At 40.8% G+C, this 19,735-nt stretch overlaps 1 protein-coding gene across 9 annotated transcripts in view; it reads left to right on the plus strand.

The window, feature by feature from the left end:
- The first annotated feature begins 1,604 nt into the window (after positions 1-1,604).
- adgrb3 (adhesion G protein-coupled receptor B3) overlaps positions 1,605-19,735 on the plus strand; it is a 117,036-nt gene continuing 98,905 nt past the window's right edge. For 6 of the 9 annotated variants that reach the window (XM_079560066.1, XM_079560065.1, XM_079560067.1 and 3 more), the window contains exons 1-2: positions 1,607-2,280; positions 3,640-4,408. In XM_079560066.1, coding sequence (XP_079416192.1) covers positions 3,655-4,408 — 754 coding nt within the window. In that variant the 5' untranslated portion in view covers positions 1,607-2,280; positions 3,640-3,654. Of the gene's footprint in view, positions 2,281-3,639; positions 4,409-19,735 lie in introns of all 9 variants that reach the window. The other 3 variants (XM_079560068.1, XM_079560071.1, XM_079560070.1) reach the window with 2 other exon arrangements.

Raw genomic sequence — 19,735 nt, forward strand, 5'->3', positions numbered from 1 at the left:
TCGCTGCCACTTCACACCAAAAACTTCCTCGAAAATAAATAAACAAATTGGCTCTTGCTGCAGCATCTGTTCACATGGAACCCTTTCAGATGCGGCCTGAAAGAGAGGGCCAGGCTAATGGGAGTTAACTGTGCACAGCAAAGTGATTAGAGCCGCTGACCCATCCCCAAGAAATCATGGAAAACATAATATATCTTAAAAGTGCATATGTCCATTCCAGTGGTTTAGATAAGTGCGTCGTCGGAGCCTTTCTCACAATATGCAAAAAATAATAATACAAAAAAAAAATCTTGATTATGGAAATTGGCTGAACTCAAAATGTGTGAAGGTCACTGAATTCTCATTAACTGACTCGTCCTAATGCATGCATCAGCTCAAAAGACTGGCCCTTATTTTTTAATCTTGAAACCATTTGTAGCACATTCAGATCCTTGAAATATGCTCACTCCTCTGTCCATTATAAGACCAAGAATCTAGCCACCTTTGTAGGACGCTAGCCTGGCTAACACCAGACTAAAATCACAAGTGATATTTAGTCTGGGGACCACCAATTCGTTTTCTCGTAGGAGAGGTGTGGTTTACGATCGTCCATAGTCGTTTATTGGGCGATACGAAAAAAAAAAAAAAAAAGTCTCATGCGTCTGCACGTAGCCACAGCCAATCATATCATCGTATGAGATGACGTATGACGTACCCGCTGTAAACTTTTGAGCTAAATTATTTAGAACAAGGTCTAAAGCTTGATCAAAAAATACCATCGTGTCTGCTGCTGTCATGTTGGATCCGTAAATAAACTTTTTTTTAAATTATCCGTAAATAAACTACAAGCTTCCATATATCGAATAGCGCGTCATCGTCTTGCCGTCCCTCCTCGCTCTGTGATTGGTTCCCAAATCCACCGGAGATTTGGCCATGGTCCCCAGGCTGTTGTGCAGTTCGAAATAATTCGAGCGCACACAGCAGCATGGTGTTAGCCAGGTTAGTAGGACGCAGTAATTGACACCGCATTGTTGGGGCCCAAGAGCTTATATACATGAACTAATTGACTGACGATTGCAGACTTGAATGCCTTTTCATGACACAGAGGCAGAAATCCCACGCTGCTGTGTAATTCTTAGCCTGTTTCGTTTGCACTCATTGGGTTAAACGCATTAGCCTTACCTTTATGATAGCAATTATGCCATAAACAATCCCCTGGGAGCGTGAACAATGGCGGAGAAGATGTGGAGTGTGGTAGGAGAAGGAACATTTCAGAGAAGTTTAAAGTTGCCTCATTGTTAAGCTTTTTTATTCCATTGGCGATGATGTCGAAACCCAAAAGCAACACAAAAACGAGTCCTACGTAGTCTACTTTACACGCGCATCCTTATGTTCTTGATGGAATGTAAAGTATTTCTCAATAGGACTATTACGCAGTCTGATACCACGCGATCCAGTTTGATTCAGTTTATAGGCTACACCTTTTGACAAGGGGATAGACACTGTGAGAAGAAAAGGAAATCTGGAATAGACGAGGGGAGGGCACGCGGGGAAGAAAGTGCTGCTGGTGCCAGACGCAGCGAAGAGCGTACGTACGTGCTTTATCTTAGCGGCTGAGAGAGTGTGACGTGATATTGCAGCCTGCTCCCGGAGCTCTGCAAGCAGCAAGGCGAAAAGCGCGTCTATTCCTCCCTCTCTTTTCTTTCTCTGTGTTCTAACTCACGGGTAGCCCCCCATCATCTTTTACATCCACCCACTACGGATCTGCCTGCCTTTTTTGGGGGGGGGTATCGTTTTCTCTCTTTCTCCCTCTTCAACAAAAAAAAAAAAAAATACAACACATCAGGGGTGTGTGTGTGCGCAGGCAACTTGCCGAGGAAAACATTTCTCTGGAAATTGAGACACCGGAGGGCTGCCGATTTATTTGATGGTGTAAGAATTTTGGGTTTCTTCTTGGCGTCTTTCTTTGCCACTCTATGAATTTTCTGTCTCTCCCTGGCTGTCTCTATCTCTCCCCCCCGATTTCCTCTCCGCTCTCTCTCCCGTCGTGTGTTTGTTGCGCTTCGCCTTTCTGTTGATGGGAAAAACCCAGAAGAAGATCTGAACGGCCGGAGCGGAGGATTGTAAGGGACAGATAGGCTGTTTTTCCAAATGTACGTCCATTGAAGCATCTTGTTGCGCCCGGACTTCTGCTGTCGTGGGGGATGGAGACTATTGAATCACTGGAGGGCTGCACGACTTGTTTATAAAAGGATGTGGTCAAGTATGTTGGAAAAATAGCCATAGCTTCCGCAGTGTAAGGTAAGAATATTTCTGCATCATTTTGTATTGCGGTGATGTTAAGGTGCCAGGGAGCTCATTTCATGTGCCATCTGTATGTTAAAGTTTCGCCTCCCCTCTCTCACACTGCCTCGTCTTGTCCTCCGATTCTGCGCTAAATGACCACATTCTGCCCTGTTTAATTATTACATTTGTGACACAAGTTACCCGCTCTTAAAGAGGCGAAAATTACTTTGGATCACCATGCGTCGAAGTGGCATCGGATAAAAAGCAAAGCCACTGTCTCTTCCGTTTCCTTCGTTGCTCTTATAGATGCCCAGCGATAAAACCGTGCCCTGTCCTTCGCTGAATACTGATTTTCATGTAGCCTTGGTTGTGAATCTTGCGGAAGGGTGGAATCACATGAGGTTTTATCGCGACTAAAGCTGCTCCAAATCCTTATGTAACGCGTATATCATCCCCCTGTGGCGCCAGGATAAGGGGGAAAGTTGAAAATACAAGTGCAAATTAAGTGTATGTATTGTCTTGACTCTATCTTCTACTTCAACGCCTACACACGCACATACACACGCAGTTTGAGCCGCCACACACATGCATACGCGCGCCCGCACACGCGCGCTCTGCTGTGACACCGCTCACAGCTGCATTGCCTGTAGGATTAAAGCAATCAGGACATCGCATTGCATTCTCCCCCCTCGCTCCCTCTCCCAAGTTCTCCGCCGTGTGTGTATGTGGGAGCGCGCGCCATCCACGCAGTATCCACGCGCACACTGGCTTTTTATCAAATTGCATTGTCAAAAATGTCAAGCCCCGAAATTCGGTGACGGGCAGGTCGTGGATAGTGAGCGAAAAGCATGCACAGACGCGCCGAGAGAGACACACAGGCAAAGTGACCAGACGGACACAGAAAGACATTTTTCAGTCTGCGTTTCGCTTTAAGTATCGTCGAAGGAAACTGGCGAAATCTTCCAGACAGCTGCTTGATTCAAAAACAGTCATTTACTGCGTAAAATGAGCATCCCGGATTACAAAACTCCTCTGCGCTGCACTTCTCACATCAAGACTATTGACATCGCAAACTATATCAAACATTCCAGTGTCTAACCGCTACGCACTTAAACTGATTAATTTAATTGCACCCACCAACTAAAAAATTTAAAATAAATATATAAATAATTGCAGCAGTGACCACAAGGTGGCAATGTTTGCACAAAATGAGGCGGGAGGCTGGTGCTAGAAAAGACATGTTGCTGAGGTTTGTGTGCCCTTTTCTCCATTTCCATTTAGAGCATTCAGAAATGTGATTAAAAGTAATTTAAGACAGGCCTATAGTGCTCTCCCATCAGTCTGAAGTCATGTCATATTTGTCTCTCCTCACAGGCCAAATGACATAGGATGAAGGCTGTTCGAAACCTGTTGATTTATATATTTTCCACCTATCTTCTGGTTATGTTCGGATTAACTGGTGCCCAAGATTACTGGTGTTCCACTCTGGTGAAGGGGGTCATTTATGGATCGTATTCGGTGACTGAGATGTTTCCTAAGAACTACACAAACTGTACATGGACGTTGGAGAACCCAGACCCAACCAAATACAGCATCTACCTGAAATTATACAAGCAAGACCTGGGCTGCTCTGAATACTCGTTGCTTGCTTATCAGTTTGACCATTATTCACAGGAGAAGATCAATGAGCTGCTCAGAGTCAACGAGTCTATAGTCTACTTATGTGATACAAAGAATATTTATGTATTCCTTCTATATGACAAGAATTTTGTTCAGCTCCGGAGAGTATTTCCATATGATTACAACGGATTGACGCTTCAGAAGCTGGAAGAAGAAGAGAAGTCTATAGTGGAGTTTCTTGTGTTCAACAAGGCCAGTCCGAGCCAGTTTGGGTGTCAGGTGCTTTGTACATGGCTGGAAAACTGCCTCAAATTGGAGAAAGGGACAGTGGAGACGTGTGGGATCGTGTATACCAAATGCACTTGTCCTCAGCATTTAGGCGATGGAGAATCCGAGAGTATGCTGATGCTCAACAACGTGGTTTTACCTTTAAATGCTCAGACAGAGGGCTGCCTCGCACCGCAGCTCCAGGCCGGGCAGGTGTGCAATCTGAGTGCGGAAGTGAAGCGGCCGACTAAAGAAGGTGAGTTCCCTGTCCTTTTTCCCTTTGATAAGCTAAGATTGTATGAATAGAATTATTAATATATTACTGTTAACTTGACCTGTGCACGCCAGTCACTCCCCTCTGCCCTGTTATTGCATGTTTGAGGTGTGATGGCCCATGAAACAAAGAGCACACATATACAGAAACATAGGGTGGCTGTGAGTGCACTAAAGTCTGCACTAGAACAAAACCAACTCATCAAAATTAAACCCGATTTCGATTAAAAATAGGTTCATTTACAACCAGTTTTAACAGTTTTGTTATCTAAATGATGTATGGTGTTTACTATTCTCCTTTATACTATATGACCTGTCCTGCATATTAAAGGGATATTTTATTGATGACCTTGAAGTACTATTCATGTATTGTGTTACCATTGCTATTGTAGATACATGGTACAATGTCAAATAGTTACTATGCGCTTTTTCCAAAAGAATTCAACACTTAACTGCTCATCAATGTATAAGGCAAATTGCACGTGACTCATCCTTTCGATAGTATTCATTCAATAGCGTATGCGTGCATGCAAGTGAGAGATTCAAAGATTGCACATAAAACATTCAGTTATTTGAAACAACCAATTTTTTTAAATGTAAAATGCCCTCCCCTTTTATTACAGTGGCTATATATTTAATGTATATTCAATCTGTATATTCATCTTCACCAAAATAGTGTTTAATTCTTGATTACTGACTAACTTCTTTGTGTAAATCCTACACTGTACACTTTGCCGCAAATACCATCTTAAGGTAAAATGTACAAGTCTTTATGAACTATCCCTTTAATATGACATGGAAACGCCAAGGCTAACCCTAGATGGTTCTTGGTGTTGCAATAGAGCAATGCAACGTGTTTGACTGCGGTTGGAAGTGAGCATTAATGAACACACTGGAGGTAATGGTTTTATGCTCGACAATGGGGCTGGATCGGTGACTGCATCGGTAATTGTCACACATGAAAAACACATTCAACACATACACGCACCCCTTATCGCCTTCTGGAGTTCACACACTGACAGCCCAATGATCTTTTAATTGTGAATGCGTATGATAAATATAATGTAACGCTGTAATGATTGTGATCATTAGTGCCACTAGGTAGACCTCACATTCTTGAGGCAGTTGGAATAACAAAGGCAGCCCTCTTTGACACGCGGCTGCTTAGTGCACAGCGCAGATAGGAAAAGGGGAAAAGCCCAGAGGAATTATGCTTGCGTACTTCATACAGGGTGAAACACCGTGAGACATAAAGGAGGGGCATTCATCACGGCACGCTGAACCAAAAATAATGAGTCAACCTTTATATATTTTGGGGGTAGAGGCGGTGATAGCACAGACTGTTACCGCATAGTGTCCCTTGTGGCTTTTTACCCGAATAATAATAATAGCGTAGAGAGCAGGTGGCAATGTTTTAATCAAAATGAATGAATTGGAGTATTTTCGGTTGGCTTATTGCTGTAAGAGACCTAAGGCCTCGATAAACTTGTAAAGTTATTAGTTCTGATTTTCTGAGGAGATTATTTTGAACACCTATACCCTCTGGCTCAAAGATGCCTTGAGCAAAAGCGTGCTCACCAGTTACAGTGCAAATGATTATTACAACTCGCCCTGCAGTCAACTAACATCACGTGTAATTTTAAGCTTTATACGTTAATGCCATTGCTTCATAGTACAATCCAAATGATTAGTTATTCTGTCAATTTTCCTCCCCTTTGCATGCGAAAATGTTCAGTATTGAGCTTGAAAGCAGCATGAAGAGTTGTCAGATGCCCTCCCTGACATTGTATCCTTTACTTAGTGTAAATGGTTCGCCTGTGGCAACTTGCAGTTACTAGGTAGTACCAAAAACACAAAGGCACATGGGCTTAGATAGAAACTTCCTGCTTCAAAATTACATTTTTTTTCTATCAGCATGTTAATATCAGCTTAAGAGCACAGCTTATTTTTTCCCCTACTCGGTAAAGATTTGCTACTAGCTCTATTTATAGGGCTGTTGGATGGGAGGTTTGAATAAATCCGTTTCATCTGGATAACGCAGAGATCACCACTAGGTTTAAAAGAGCACGGTGTCTCCTCTTTCCTGTAGCGTGGCCACATACAAAGAATACAAACCAATATAAACCGTTCGCAAGGGCCATGTTAAATAAAAAAAATAGAAGCCTGAATGTAGGAGGTATTGATGTAAAATGGCAATTGAGCCTTGACATTTTTTACAAAGATGCAGATGCAGACCATGGCACAGAAAATCAATACAGAATGCAGGAAGAGACCCTTGTCTCCCCAAAAGGCATGATATTGCATAGAACTAACTTTTAAAAATATATTTTACAGTGCTTTGGCAATGTAATTCATATGTACAAATATTTGTTTCTCTTTTTGGGGAGTTTGTTTTGCATTTTCATTCCAAATGAAGATTAAAAGTTGCGAAGTCTCTCATATCCAGAAATAAAGAGACATACATTTTTTGCTCTCTTTCTTGTAAATAAATAATTGTATTTTACTTAAAGGAAAGGCTTTTAGCTTTAATTCACTTATCCAGGGTTTTGGGTCCACTAAATTGAGCTGCCATTCAACATTTGTCTGGTATTGTATTGTATTTTTATTTTTTTTACACAATCCAATATTGTAATATATTTCGAATTTCTTTTGAACTTGTAACATCCTCTTAATTATCGCCAAACTCTTTCATTGTTGACATTGTGGTGTTTTGGCAGTGACCTGGTACAATGATATCCAGGCGGCAGATGACTCATTTAAGCAGTTTTATTTCGGTCACACTCTCATTTCACGAGTAAAAGTTGTAGACGGAGGAAGCAGCTCAGTGGCACAGTGGTACTCTCGGTCTGACACGTCTAATCCAAGATATATTTTTTTAACTCTTTTGCCTAGTGAGTGTGTGTTGGATATTTATCTCTTCTGTCTGCCTCTTATGACCTGCAAAGTGAATATTCTAGCTTTCCTCCCCAGTCGTGTTTTACCCATGAAGACCATGGGTCTGTTCTTGACTGTGAAAAGTACAAGGAGCCATTTTGTCGTTTTGTGTGAAAGATATCCAGCTCTCTCTTTTGGTAGAAACCTGCCAATTTTTGGCGGAGCAGGATCAAAGAGTCACGACTGTTGAGGAGGATATCTGTCTATTCACAGCTGTATCAGACGCTGCAAAGGAGTGACATCCTTCTGAGCCCCAAGTGGAAAATATACCATTGTCTAAACTATCTTTTTTAAAGCAGCAGTAAGTAACTTGTTTGCCTTAATAAATCCTTTTCGTGGTCCCTCTGGGGGTAATACAAGAGCTGATGGAATGATTGGGGGGTCTGTCATCTCCCCCTGGTGTCTCTGGCCACAAAACCACAATTGCAATTTGGAGCCACCAATACACACTAATTGAATCACGAAGAAGAAGCTAACAGGCAAACGGGCAAAGCTAACTGCGGGCTAGCGCCACTTAAACAGTATTTACAGCCAAGTTTGACTGAAAAAAATTATCTCCATTGTGTAATTGGATGTACAATGTCCCTCTCTCCCTTTGTCTTTTCTGTTAGCGTTGTATTTACTCTGACGGACAATTAATGAGTAAAACAACGTAACATGCTACGACACCTGCAATGGCGCTTATGGCCTATAGGGGGATGAGTTACTTTGTACTGCTTTAAGTGATGCCTTTACAAAGTATTCTGTTTTTACTTGTGGCCACAAAAAGACAGAAGTAGGAATCTGGACTCAAGCACCACACGAGTTGCGGATAAAGTGCAGTATTTCTTCTAAATCATTATTCCATTCATTACAATGAGGTGTCACACAAAAATTGAACACATACTAAGTAAATAAGTTCTTTAAAGTGGCTATAAGTGCATACACACTCACAAAAACGTACTTTTGGTTCAAGTAAGGAGATTTGAGCTGCCAGACAAACCAATGCAATTAGCCTTAGCAGATAAGCGAGCGCAGGGGAATATGGAGACAGTAAGGCAGCAGCGGTGAGATCATTCATAAAGACAGCCAATATAATTTACTTCAAACTTCGCTAATGCTCCAAAGGACTGCAGCTCATAAGTATGTAAAATATTCCCATAAATATTTGATGAGTCTCCAAAGTAGGACTCCAAATTCATTGTTAGTACAAGAAGTGGGCTGGAAATGACTTTGACGGCGCAAGTTTGAGTCTTGATCTGCGGTTTGGAAACACACAAGTTGTGGGATCAATTCGTATCATCAGGTCATTTTGTAGGAAAAATGTACGTGCTGAATATTTTAGCAGAGTCATTAAAATGGCTGACCTAAATACACCAGTGGAAAGTTAGATACATTTGCATTCACTTTGCATCCTAAAAGTCCCTGGTGTACTTGCGCTTCCGCTATTTGTTGGGAGGAAATTTACTGTTGCTCATCTGCGCATGTGTAAGTTGAAGTGTTTCCGATACTACAGATTGTGTAAGTTGCAGCAGTTTGTTATAAAAAAAACAAACAGTCGATTTTCCATCTGAATCTGCAGCACCAGGGGATCTATGTCATAATTGTTGCACAGTGCGTCTCCTCTCCTCGTCTGTCACTCGATGCAGATGCCGATTTGCGCGATTGTCGATGCCTGCGTTTGATCCTGACACCGTCTGACTCTGCGCAGCTCCATGTGGAAGATGGCAATCGTGTTTTATTGGCAAATGAAATGTGTGGGATCGAGTAGGTCCGTGCACTGCAGCAGCTCAGCCCCTCTCTTGCCGCCGCTGCGTTCTCATAGAGAGCCCTTTTATTCACTTTGGATCTCAGTCAAGTCACTCAGTAGTCACACTGCATTATGCTCAGCCCCATTGTTCTGTACACTCGGAGGCCATTTTAGTTCCAACTCAGTGGAGGAGCGCACACGGATCAACAACACCAAATCTGAATTCAGCCCACATGTGTATTACTTCATTTTACTCGTTTAACTCCTACGGTAATTCAAATCGTACGCAAAAAAGAGCCGCATCTGTCTTTGCAAAGTACAATACTTTTTGTGGTTTTACGTTTTGCTGCATGCTCATTCTCAGGGAAGATGGATGGATGGATGGATGGATGGATGGATGGATAGATAGATGGATAGATGGATAGATGGATAGATGGATAGATGGATAGATGGATAGATGGATAGATGGATAGATGGATAGATGGATAGATAGATAGATAGATAGATTTTTTTTTTGCACAGCCTTTAGCTCTACCGTTTGCAAAAGAGACAAATGGCCATCCGCATTCATAACCTTAATAACATCATGAGGCAATAATTCAAAATGGCTGCGGTCATTGTCCTGTGATGATTGGCTCATTCATTTGCCTGATGGTGCTTTGCTAATGAAGCCATTCTCTGTGTATTCGAATGGCGCATATAGATCTGACCCGCTCTTGCATCTCTGTCGGAGTGACAGGCGCACCTTTTTAACTTTACAACACACAGTAAAGTCACATGTCATTCAGGCCCTGTTTCCCATAACCATGTCATATTATGGCTAGTATGGCAATCACGGTAATGGCTTTTAGTGTAGCGCAATAATGTTGGAGTATGCACTGCTTTACCAGTAAAACTCACACGGGGCATGGTTTTATATATGCATGCTCTATCCACCTATACAGTAAGCATGTTTCTGCTTATAAGTCCCCAAATATTGTCAAGATTTGTGAGCACACACTCAGGAGGCAATGCATTCCCCACAAGTGCCCATAAATTCTGCTGCAAATCCCACATACAGTATTTTGCCGGTGTAGCATTCAAGCTCTTATTCAACTCTTAGAGCTCTGCCTATTAAATAAAAATAACACACAGCCGTAAATCTGAACCGCCATCTTTCCACCAGTGCTGCTGACAATGTTGAATTGCGTTCTGTTTCATTCGCTCTGTGAATGTTGAATGTTTGAAGGAAAATGGCATTAGTGTGTTGTGAAAGGGTAAATGCAATATATGATGCCATTCTCTGCTGTTGATGATATTTACATACTATTATTGAGCCCCAAAATATTGAGCATTCTGTGTCTCCAGTTCCATTGGGAATTGTGTAAAAAGCACTTACGAGCTGAATGCATTTAAATTAACGTCTGGCACAGCTAATATACTGGAATCCTCAATTGAATCATTCAGACTACCTAAACTTCTTTCACTAGCAATGACCACAAATACAAAACGGAGTGTAATCTATCATGCAAAAGTAACAAGTGACGCCGGGGGCCATTTTGAGGCTTCTGAGATGACCGGCGTTGAGCTTTTTATCCAGGGATGAGAATGAATTGCCAGGTGGTAAAGGGTAGGGACAGGAAGTGGCATTAGGTCTCTCTCTCTCTCTTTCCATCTCTCCGTCCATGCTGCTCTCAGTTGGCTGTAGTGCTGTAGTGTGTGTGGCCTGTGCTGACGCCGGTCTTTGTGGGGGCCTCTGTATGCACTATGAAACTCTGCTGCTTCATCACAACAGCGGCAGCAGCAGTAACGCACGCGCCGTGCACGCAGCCCCAAACATTTGCATTCTTAATTGCTTGTGTTGCTTTGACATCACAGCACTTTATTTATGAGCTAAAGACGAGTGTGTTTTATAAATCAAAGCGATATCTACGGGGCTCTTGTTCCTCTGACTTCAAAAAGGTTTCTATATTAATGCAACAAAACAAGCCTCTGAAGATGAGAAATTACATCTTTAGATTAAATTGTCTTAGAACCATTTCTTGATCTCTAATTCAGGACTACTAGGGATATTTACACATTTTAATCAAGAATAGTGTGTTAGATGTGCTATGCTTGTCATCTCCATTCTGTTTCTTGATGTTTTTGTGGTTGTGTAAACAGGATCCAGAGTGTTCCTTATTGCATTTAGTTTAATTTATTTTCAGTATCCAATTTTGTACACAAGTGACATGCACCACTTTATTTCTTCATGGCCTTGCAACAGAACTGTGAACTTGGTTGCATTCAGTGCAGTGCTCAGATCAAGTAGCCACTCATTTACTGATATATGGCTTTGTACATCAATGGGAAGACCATTTATACTTAAAGCAGAACTAAGTAACTCATGTCCCTACATAAGCCATAAGCGCCACTGCAGATGTCGTAGCATGTTTTTTTTTCCAACACTGACAGTGGGAGAGAGGGATATTGTACATCCAATTCCACAATGGAGATGATTATTTTTCTCTCAAACTTGGCTGTAAATACTGTTTAAGTGGCGCTAGCCCACAGTTAGCTTTGCCCGTTAGCCTGTTAGCTTCTTCAAGATTCCATTAGTGTGTGTTGGGGCCTCCGACCCGGTGCAGGCAAAATTGCAATTGTGGTTTTGTGGCCAGAGACACCAGTGGGAGATAAAAGACCCCCCAATCATCCCATTAACACTTGTATTACCCCCCGAGGGACTACGGAAAGGATTTATTAAGGTAAACAAGTTAATTAGTTCTGCTTTAAACTATATTGGAATTTTATGGTCTGGGCATTGTACTTACATGTAAACTTGATTAATGTTAGTTTTACATTGTCTTTTATGTTTTAATTTCTTAAAATTGTTTATCAAATGACTGTTCGTTATCTCGTTTGCAAACAAAAGTGAATACAACCACTGTTGTGCTCCTCATATGACAGGTCCTGAATGCGTGGGCCACTAAAATCGTCTCATTTATCCTTAGAAAACACAAAGTGCATTCACATGGGGCCGCTGCAGTTTTGCCCCAAAGTGATGAGCGAGGCGAGACTTTGAAGCTCTTGCTACAGATAACGCTGTCAGATGTCTCCACAGCTCACGTAATGTTTTTAATGCACCAAACTAAAAACACATTTACATTTTATTGTGTATCATGGCGAACAGTGGTGAAGATCTGTCAGACCCCCGTCGTGCCAGCGCTGTTGACAGTCATTTCAATGTAGATGATGCATCACTTTAAGCGCCTCACTTTGTATTTTTGTGCATTTCAAGCTGGTTTTGTTTTTTTTGGGGGTGTCTGTAGACGCTTATTTCAGCCCACAGGCTAGAGACATTTGCATAAACATTCATAATCCAAACCTGGCAAATGAGAGTGTCACTCAAACCCACTGTCTCTGTCACAAAAGGAAAGGAATACAGTTCTTTCTAAATGGGTTGGGAAATGAAAAAGTTAATAGATGAGGCGTGAGTACTTAAGCAAAAGTTTGTGTTTTCTGCAATTCAATTCAATTCAAGTTTATTTGTATAGAACATTTACAAATAACTTGACCAAAGTGCTTCACAACAGCAAAGAGACAACATTAAAAATGAGGGATAATAGACCAAGATACACTGAACTTGTATTGTAGGCCAGGGAGAAGAGGTTTGTTTTTGGTCTAGACTTGAACAGTCCAACAGACTGAGAGGACTTGACAGACAAAGGAAGACTGTTCTTAACACTGGCATTGAAAAAAATATTAGAATAATAAGAAATTGTTCATTGCCACTGCTAGGGCTGTGCAATTAAATGAAATTCGATTAGGATTTCGCTTATTACACTAAACGATTACAAAATTAGCATAATCGAAAAAAAAAACCCGATATATTTTTTTCCAATATATATATATATATATTTTTTTTTTTCTTTTCTTTCGCATTTCACGTGCCATGGCTCATGCTTTTGCCTCACAACAAACAGTGCTGTGTGATGATGTCATCAGGCCATCAGTTTACTTGTGCAGGTGTGAGGGTTGGCTAGCAGGGGGCAGGTGTGAAACAGAGACCTCTCCTTAATCGAGGCATTCTTGAAATCATTTGTACTTTTATGACTGTTCAGAAAACAGAAAATATTCAGCATAGTTTTTTCTATTAATAAATCTCTAAATAAAATAAAGACTTTTTTTTAAAGGCAACAAATAATCGTTTGAATAATCGTGATTTCAATTATGACAGAAATAATCATGATTATTATTTTTTCAATAATCGAGCAGCCACTGCCACTCTCTTTTTAAGTTCTACTGGAATTGAGGAAAGATAAAAGTACACACTTTGTTTTATTGATAAATTTGATGTAATATTTTATGATTTAAGCCTGATATTCAAAATGTGTAGTTGACCACTTGACCTTCTTTTAATTAAACTAATAAAATAGATTGTGTATTTGCTACGTGCTGCATTCACTGTTTCTCAAGTGTGTAAGAGAAGAGAGTACACCCAGGTTTCTTTAAATTTTCTTTTTTTTTTAAATAGTTTTTTCAGAATTTCATTAGATAATTTTTGATTTATTTTCATTTTTAGGCCTGTGGCAACCATTCAAACAGTGTTGACTTGTTGGCTTCTGCAGAGCATGAACGTCATAGCTGAGTCATATGATATTTTGTTGACGATATTTTTGCCTTTGTGACCTTTTGACCCCTAGCAGGATAAGCTGTCATGCCGAACACATCCCCCTCTCCCTAATGCCATGTTCCTTTGTTAGGGGATTTTAGATTTTCATTTGCTCAAAATAGCAAGCCCCGAGTCTAAATAAATTATAACTTGACTTTGTCTCCGAGCGATAACATCCTGCATGTCCAAAACAGACTGTGCTGTTAACCACATTCACAGCAATGGTCACTTTATTAGACATACTCTGTATAACATTAGGAATGAGTTATATTCATTGTCTCATAGACAAGGTCAGGGGGTCAATGCATGTACAGTTGAGAAGACAGACAGGAGAAAACGGCTAATAAATGCAACATGAATGTATTTTGTATGCCTGTTTGTGATTGACTACGTCCTTTAGACCATGAATAACAAATAATATCCAGCACATGATTAGGCTTCCAACTGCGATGCATATCTCCTGCTCATTATGCCGCTGATGCTGTCCTTCCCATAGCAGGGCGTTGGGCATGATGCTTGTGTTTTTTATTATGTTGCAATTGTATTCTGTAAAGGCACAGCGCTGCATGTGTCTACATGTGTTCACATTTTTACTTAAGTTGGTCTTAAAACATGCTCAACCTTTCATACTAGGTACTGCTGTAAATTCTTAAGAAAGCAAAAAAGTAATTATACTTTTTCAGTTTTGGGAATAAATCGCCAGGACAGCAGATGCTTTATTTACAAAATAAATAAAGCATTTTCATAAATATTTGAATTTGTGCTGTACAAGTAATTCAAAGTGCTATGCGGAGCAGGGGGGTACATAAAATTAAAAGGAAGCAAATAAAATCCATTAAACTATAATATAATGAGTTGACTGTAATATAATGAGGTGAAGAGTCAGATAAAGCTTTAAGTGGTTATATTATGCACAGCTTTTGGACAGTTTTCAGCCTGGATTTGACCATTGTCAAAGTGGAGGCCTGTGTCATATCTTCTGGAAGATTCCAGTTTTTTCCCTCAGATCTCAAGATGGTTCATTCGACACTAACATGTTCGAGATGTGCTTTGGGGCTATGTCATGAAAAAAAACCTTTAATATGCACCCCCTTCTCTCCACTGCCTAAGGTCTAAGTTTGGTCCTAATGATGCAAGTGCAAGCGAAGTCAGCCTACGGTACAGGCAGCCCGGTGTTTTCGACAGTTACAAAGAACATCCGAGATGGATCCTCTTCTGCATTGTGCTCAGGAAGAGTAAGGCTTCAGAGGACAAGAGTCATAATGAGATATGACAGATAAATCAAGAGGTCCCATGGTGTGACTTGAGATTACTGGATCAATACAGCACCGGGCACTTTCCAAAATGGTCTCTTCACTCTCTACCCTCTGCTTAAGCACAGCCTTGGCTCTGCCGCTTTTATCTGTGCACATCACGGTTTCATAAGGCTGCACCGCGTACCTGAATCCTAAAAAGAGGGGAAGTAGTGCAGTAAATGTAAAAAATGAAATGCCAGATGTCCTGTGGAGTCATCCGAGTTCAGGTAATTTTGTGGGGAGAGCGAGGTGGTGCCGCTCCGGGATAAATGCACAAATGCACTCAGACGGGGGCGCGTGGCAGACTCTCATTGTGGGTGACTTGATAAAGGTGTGCCTCGTGATGTAAGCGTCCGAATGCAAGGTCACGGCACTGGCTGATGTTGTTGTAGAGGACAGAACGGGTGCATCACTGCTCACCTCAAAGGACAAAACAAAGGCAAGTTGTTTATTCTTGAAAGCAGAGACAAGACCAGATTAAATGTGATGCGTATGCTTGATGCTCAGTAACCTGGAACCATTCATTATTATCATCATATTAGAGAAATTGTATCTTTTCTGTTATAACTTCCTATAAATATTGCAATGTATAATATACTGTGAGTGGAATGGGATCTTAGTGCGTCATGATATTATGGAGATCAGAAAAAAGAGAAGGTACGACGTTGTCACTGCAAATTAGCTGAACATGCAACATATGATCCCCGTAATCAATCAAAGACAACCACAATATTACTGCATCAAAGTCACGTGTTTGAAACTATTCCAAACCACAGATGACTTTAATCACACTCTCCTCATATTCTGCGACGTGTGATGGTGGCGCATGAAGTAAATGGAAGATGGCTGCCTCGCAATCGCTGCTCCTGTCTGTGATCGACTGGCTCTTTGATTTTGTGCATTCAAAGACACCTTTGTTTTGCGAAAAGGAAACAGTAATAGACCATTTCTATGTGTGAAGTAGTTCTACAGGCCTTTGATTTGGTCTCTTTGAAATGTACATCTATGAAGCAAGGTCACGTGACACGCAGCTGCTGTATTAGTGAGTGTCTTTGTGTATGATATCAAACTAATGAATACAGAGAAAGTGGATGATGTAGAAAATAATCAGCCTGTCATTTGAGGCTTGCCTCCGAGCTTCATTTGCTTTCTGTCATTATTGATTAGCATCTCAAACTGTTATTTTCTTCTGAGCATTGCAAAAATATCCTTTCTCATTTGTCCCTCTATATATGTGCTTCTAATGAGCTGGAGCGTCTGTGGAGGTCTTAAAGTGATCCCTCTCCTATTATTGCATTGGAGTTGTGCAGTTTTAGAAATAAGTGATTTGCCTTGTTAACAGTGCTAATCCAATATGTTTATATACTTGAAGGTCCTATAGTATCTACGATTTTGAGGTTTTAACTGTTATATTGTTAAATGAATATCCACAATGTTTGTTAGTCTGCCTCCGTGTCCATTGTCTACTCTAAACGAAAGGTCACACTATGGTGAACGTCACACAGAGGTTTCCATGATGTTTCTGCATGTTTTAAGATTCAGACACCTTCACCAAATTTTTCTGAATCTGTCTGTGGTCAAACTCTCCTCCCCTTGCTGATATAGTATCTACGATTTTGAGGTTTTAACTGTTATATTGTTAAATGAATATCCACAATGTTTGTTAGTCTGCCTCCGTGTCCATTGTCTACTCAAAACGAAAGGTCACACTATGGTGAACGTCACACAGAGGTTTCCATGATGTTTCTGCATGTTTTAAGATTCAGACACCTTCACCAAATTTTTCTGAATCTGTCTGTGGTCAAACTCTCCTCCCCTTGCTGATAAACATTTATATAAGTTAAAAGTTAATTTTCTCACTGGTGTACAAGAGGAGGAAGTGCACCTTCTTGCCTGTACAACTGTATTTCATAATATCAAACTTAAAAAAAGTTTGATAACTTTACATTATTGTACAAAAACTATCAAGGCTAAGGGGTATAAAGTGGTTATAAAAGCCTAATTAAAGCCTAATATTCAAATTTGAAATGAGACATTATTACAGTAAAATCATCATGACTGAACATAATCTAACAAAGCCAAACCTGGAAATGTTTAGATGGTTCGATCCCGGGCCTTTCTGTGTGTGGGGTTTCCACGTTCTCCCCGTGTCTGCGTAGGTTTCCTCCGGGTACTCCAGTTTCCCCTACCACTAAAAACATGTACAATAGGCCAAGATGAATGAGAGTGTGTTTGAGAGAGTGACTGTGGGACAACGGATGCAAATTAACTGCAAGGCTACAATCTGGTGTGGCGTATTTCCATACATGAGTCCCATGTATGTTGATTAACATGCACCGTCCCAAATAAATACATAAATCTAGTCCAGCCAGTACTAAAACAGCCAGATTTCCTGTAACTGCAAAAGTTAGTCTTTTGAAAGGCACTGCGTCCCTTTTCAGTGAAAGACAATAGATTTATCCACACATATTTCATCATTGTTGTGTTTTCTTTCCATCTTATCCAATGGCGCTGGCTGTTCTTTTTTCAATCTACAACAAAGTCACTGCTCCTTTATTGTAATGCTGCTCTTCACCAATACAAGTTTTCAGTTTCAAGGACGATACCTGCGTGTAACTAAGAGCAAGAGCAGCTCTTGTATCAAGTGTTCATGTGTGGATACCGATAACAACCAGAATTATCATCCTATTACTGCGTTGCAATTTACATCAGTGTTTTCAAGGATTATATGCCAAGAAACCAGGTCTATCTCACGGAGTAACCAAGATCAAATCAGGACCAAACAAGATTGTGCATTGAATTACTAAACAACTAAACTTTTACTGAACTAAACAAAACAATGACTAAACCGGGGCTAAACTTAAGGACTAAATGAGTCCTACAATAGATTGTGGTGATCTTAAATCATTATTATTTTATCATGCATTTTGACTCACACACCCACCCAGCTTTATAAATTTGTGTTATCATGTTTTGGGTAGGAACGAAGACGGTACATATAGAGAGTATTAAGTAAATTCTTCAAGTTGCAACTATAGCTGAAACAACGGAGCTAAGTTCCCTTGATGCACTTCCTAAGGCACAGCAATACTCCTTAGGTATAGCAATATAGGTATTTTCTCTTAAGCTTGCTTTTGCTTGCACTTAGTAAAGTGTAAAACCTAGAAGTGCGTAGCTGCAATACCCGGTGCTTGTCTCAAAGTACAGCGGTCTCCATGGAAACGCTAGTGCAGATGGATCATGTATTCACTGAGCGGTGATACACTGCAATCATTTTAATCATCACTTAAAGGGAAATATCCTCATCCTACAACAATCACTTAAACACAGTCTAGGATGCTCATTGTCCTACTATAGTTCCAGGTCAAACAACAAAATATCAGCCGCAAACCACGACAAACAGCACAAAGGCTAACAGAAAAACACCTTGGCTTCCACAAAAGATGTTCCACATTGATTGTAGAGGTGATGGAGAAATGTCACGTGATCAATTTAGCATTTGAAGTCAGTCTCTTACAAATTCATATGGTGGTACTTTCAGTTTGATTAGTGTGACTGTGATTTTTGATGACACACAGTGGTAAGAGAGCACTTTATATAGTCCCATGAGGGCAGATCCATCGGGGTTCTTATAAAATCTCAATGTAGGTGTATCCATATAGTGATGTGAACAATGAGTCGTTACTGCTTATGGTGCTGAAGGTCCCCCCGACATCAGAATTTGTATTCGCCCATTCCTTTAGAAGTACCTTGATCCCTGCTCCAGGCTCTGGTCTAAAGCCATCATTTGGAGCTGTAGACTCGCAGTATCTCTCCTGCCTTTGCTGCAGCTCAGCAGTGTCCAGCTCGGCTCTGTTGTTGTTGTCTCACAGTTCGTGAAGTGCAATAATTGCAGTTTTCTCTGATGTGAGGTGACAATTAGAAGAAGGGGCGAATGGAAGAGATTAGCAGTGAGAGTGAGAGAATGGCTTGCCATTTGGCTGGAAGAAAAATCACACATCCTTACTGTTGAAAAAAATGGAAGGATTTTGTAAACATTGTTCTCTGTTGGTGTCAAGAGATGCAGCGTTGCTATCTTTTCTGCAAACCCTGAGTTAAGTGATAAGTCGTGCATGCATTTCCATTTTAACATATGAGCTCATTGCTCTGCCTTTCTCCTCCACAGTCTCACTTCTTTGACACTGGGCCACCTCCGTGCAGTGTAATCATCCCTTTAAGGTCACTATATTACCTCATATCTGTGACCCACGGACACTGACAAATGAAGAAAGGCGCGCGGTGCAGGTGATTTTGTTATCTGTCCCGTGAGCAGACTCCGTATTACAATAGCCTGGGTCAGGGTCGGAGTGGACTCCATCTAATGTCAGCACTTATCACTGCAGCCTCTCTCTGAGCCGGTGTGACCTTATTAATGTATACATCTCCATTCAAATATAGTCCAAAGTACCCTTATGGCTCGTTTGGGCTGTGTGATTTGTCCATCATAGAGGAAGCGCAATAGAGAGATCCAAAGACAAGTTGCTAACACAGCAGCACACAGGAGGACATGGAAATGAGTTACAGATTATTGGTCAAGCACTGGGCAGCCATAGATCAATATGACCAGTGGAAAAATTTAAACACATGAATTATTTACATGGACAACTAGTGCTGAAACAATTAGTGAACTGATTGACTGAAAAATACATGGGGATAAAAAGGTAAAAAGTGTGAAAATGTCAG

The sequence above is a fragment of the Gobius niger genome (assembly GCF_951799975.1).
Source record: "Gobius niger genome assembly, chromosome: 7".
In the NCBI taxonomy this organism is placed as follows: Eukaryota; Metazoa; Chordata; class Actinopteri; order Gobiiformes; family Gobiidae; genus Gobius; species Gobius niger.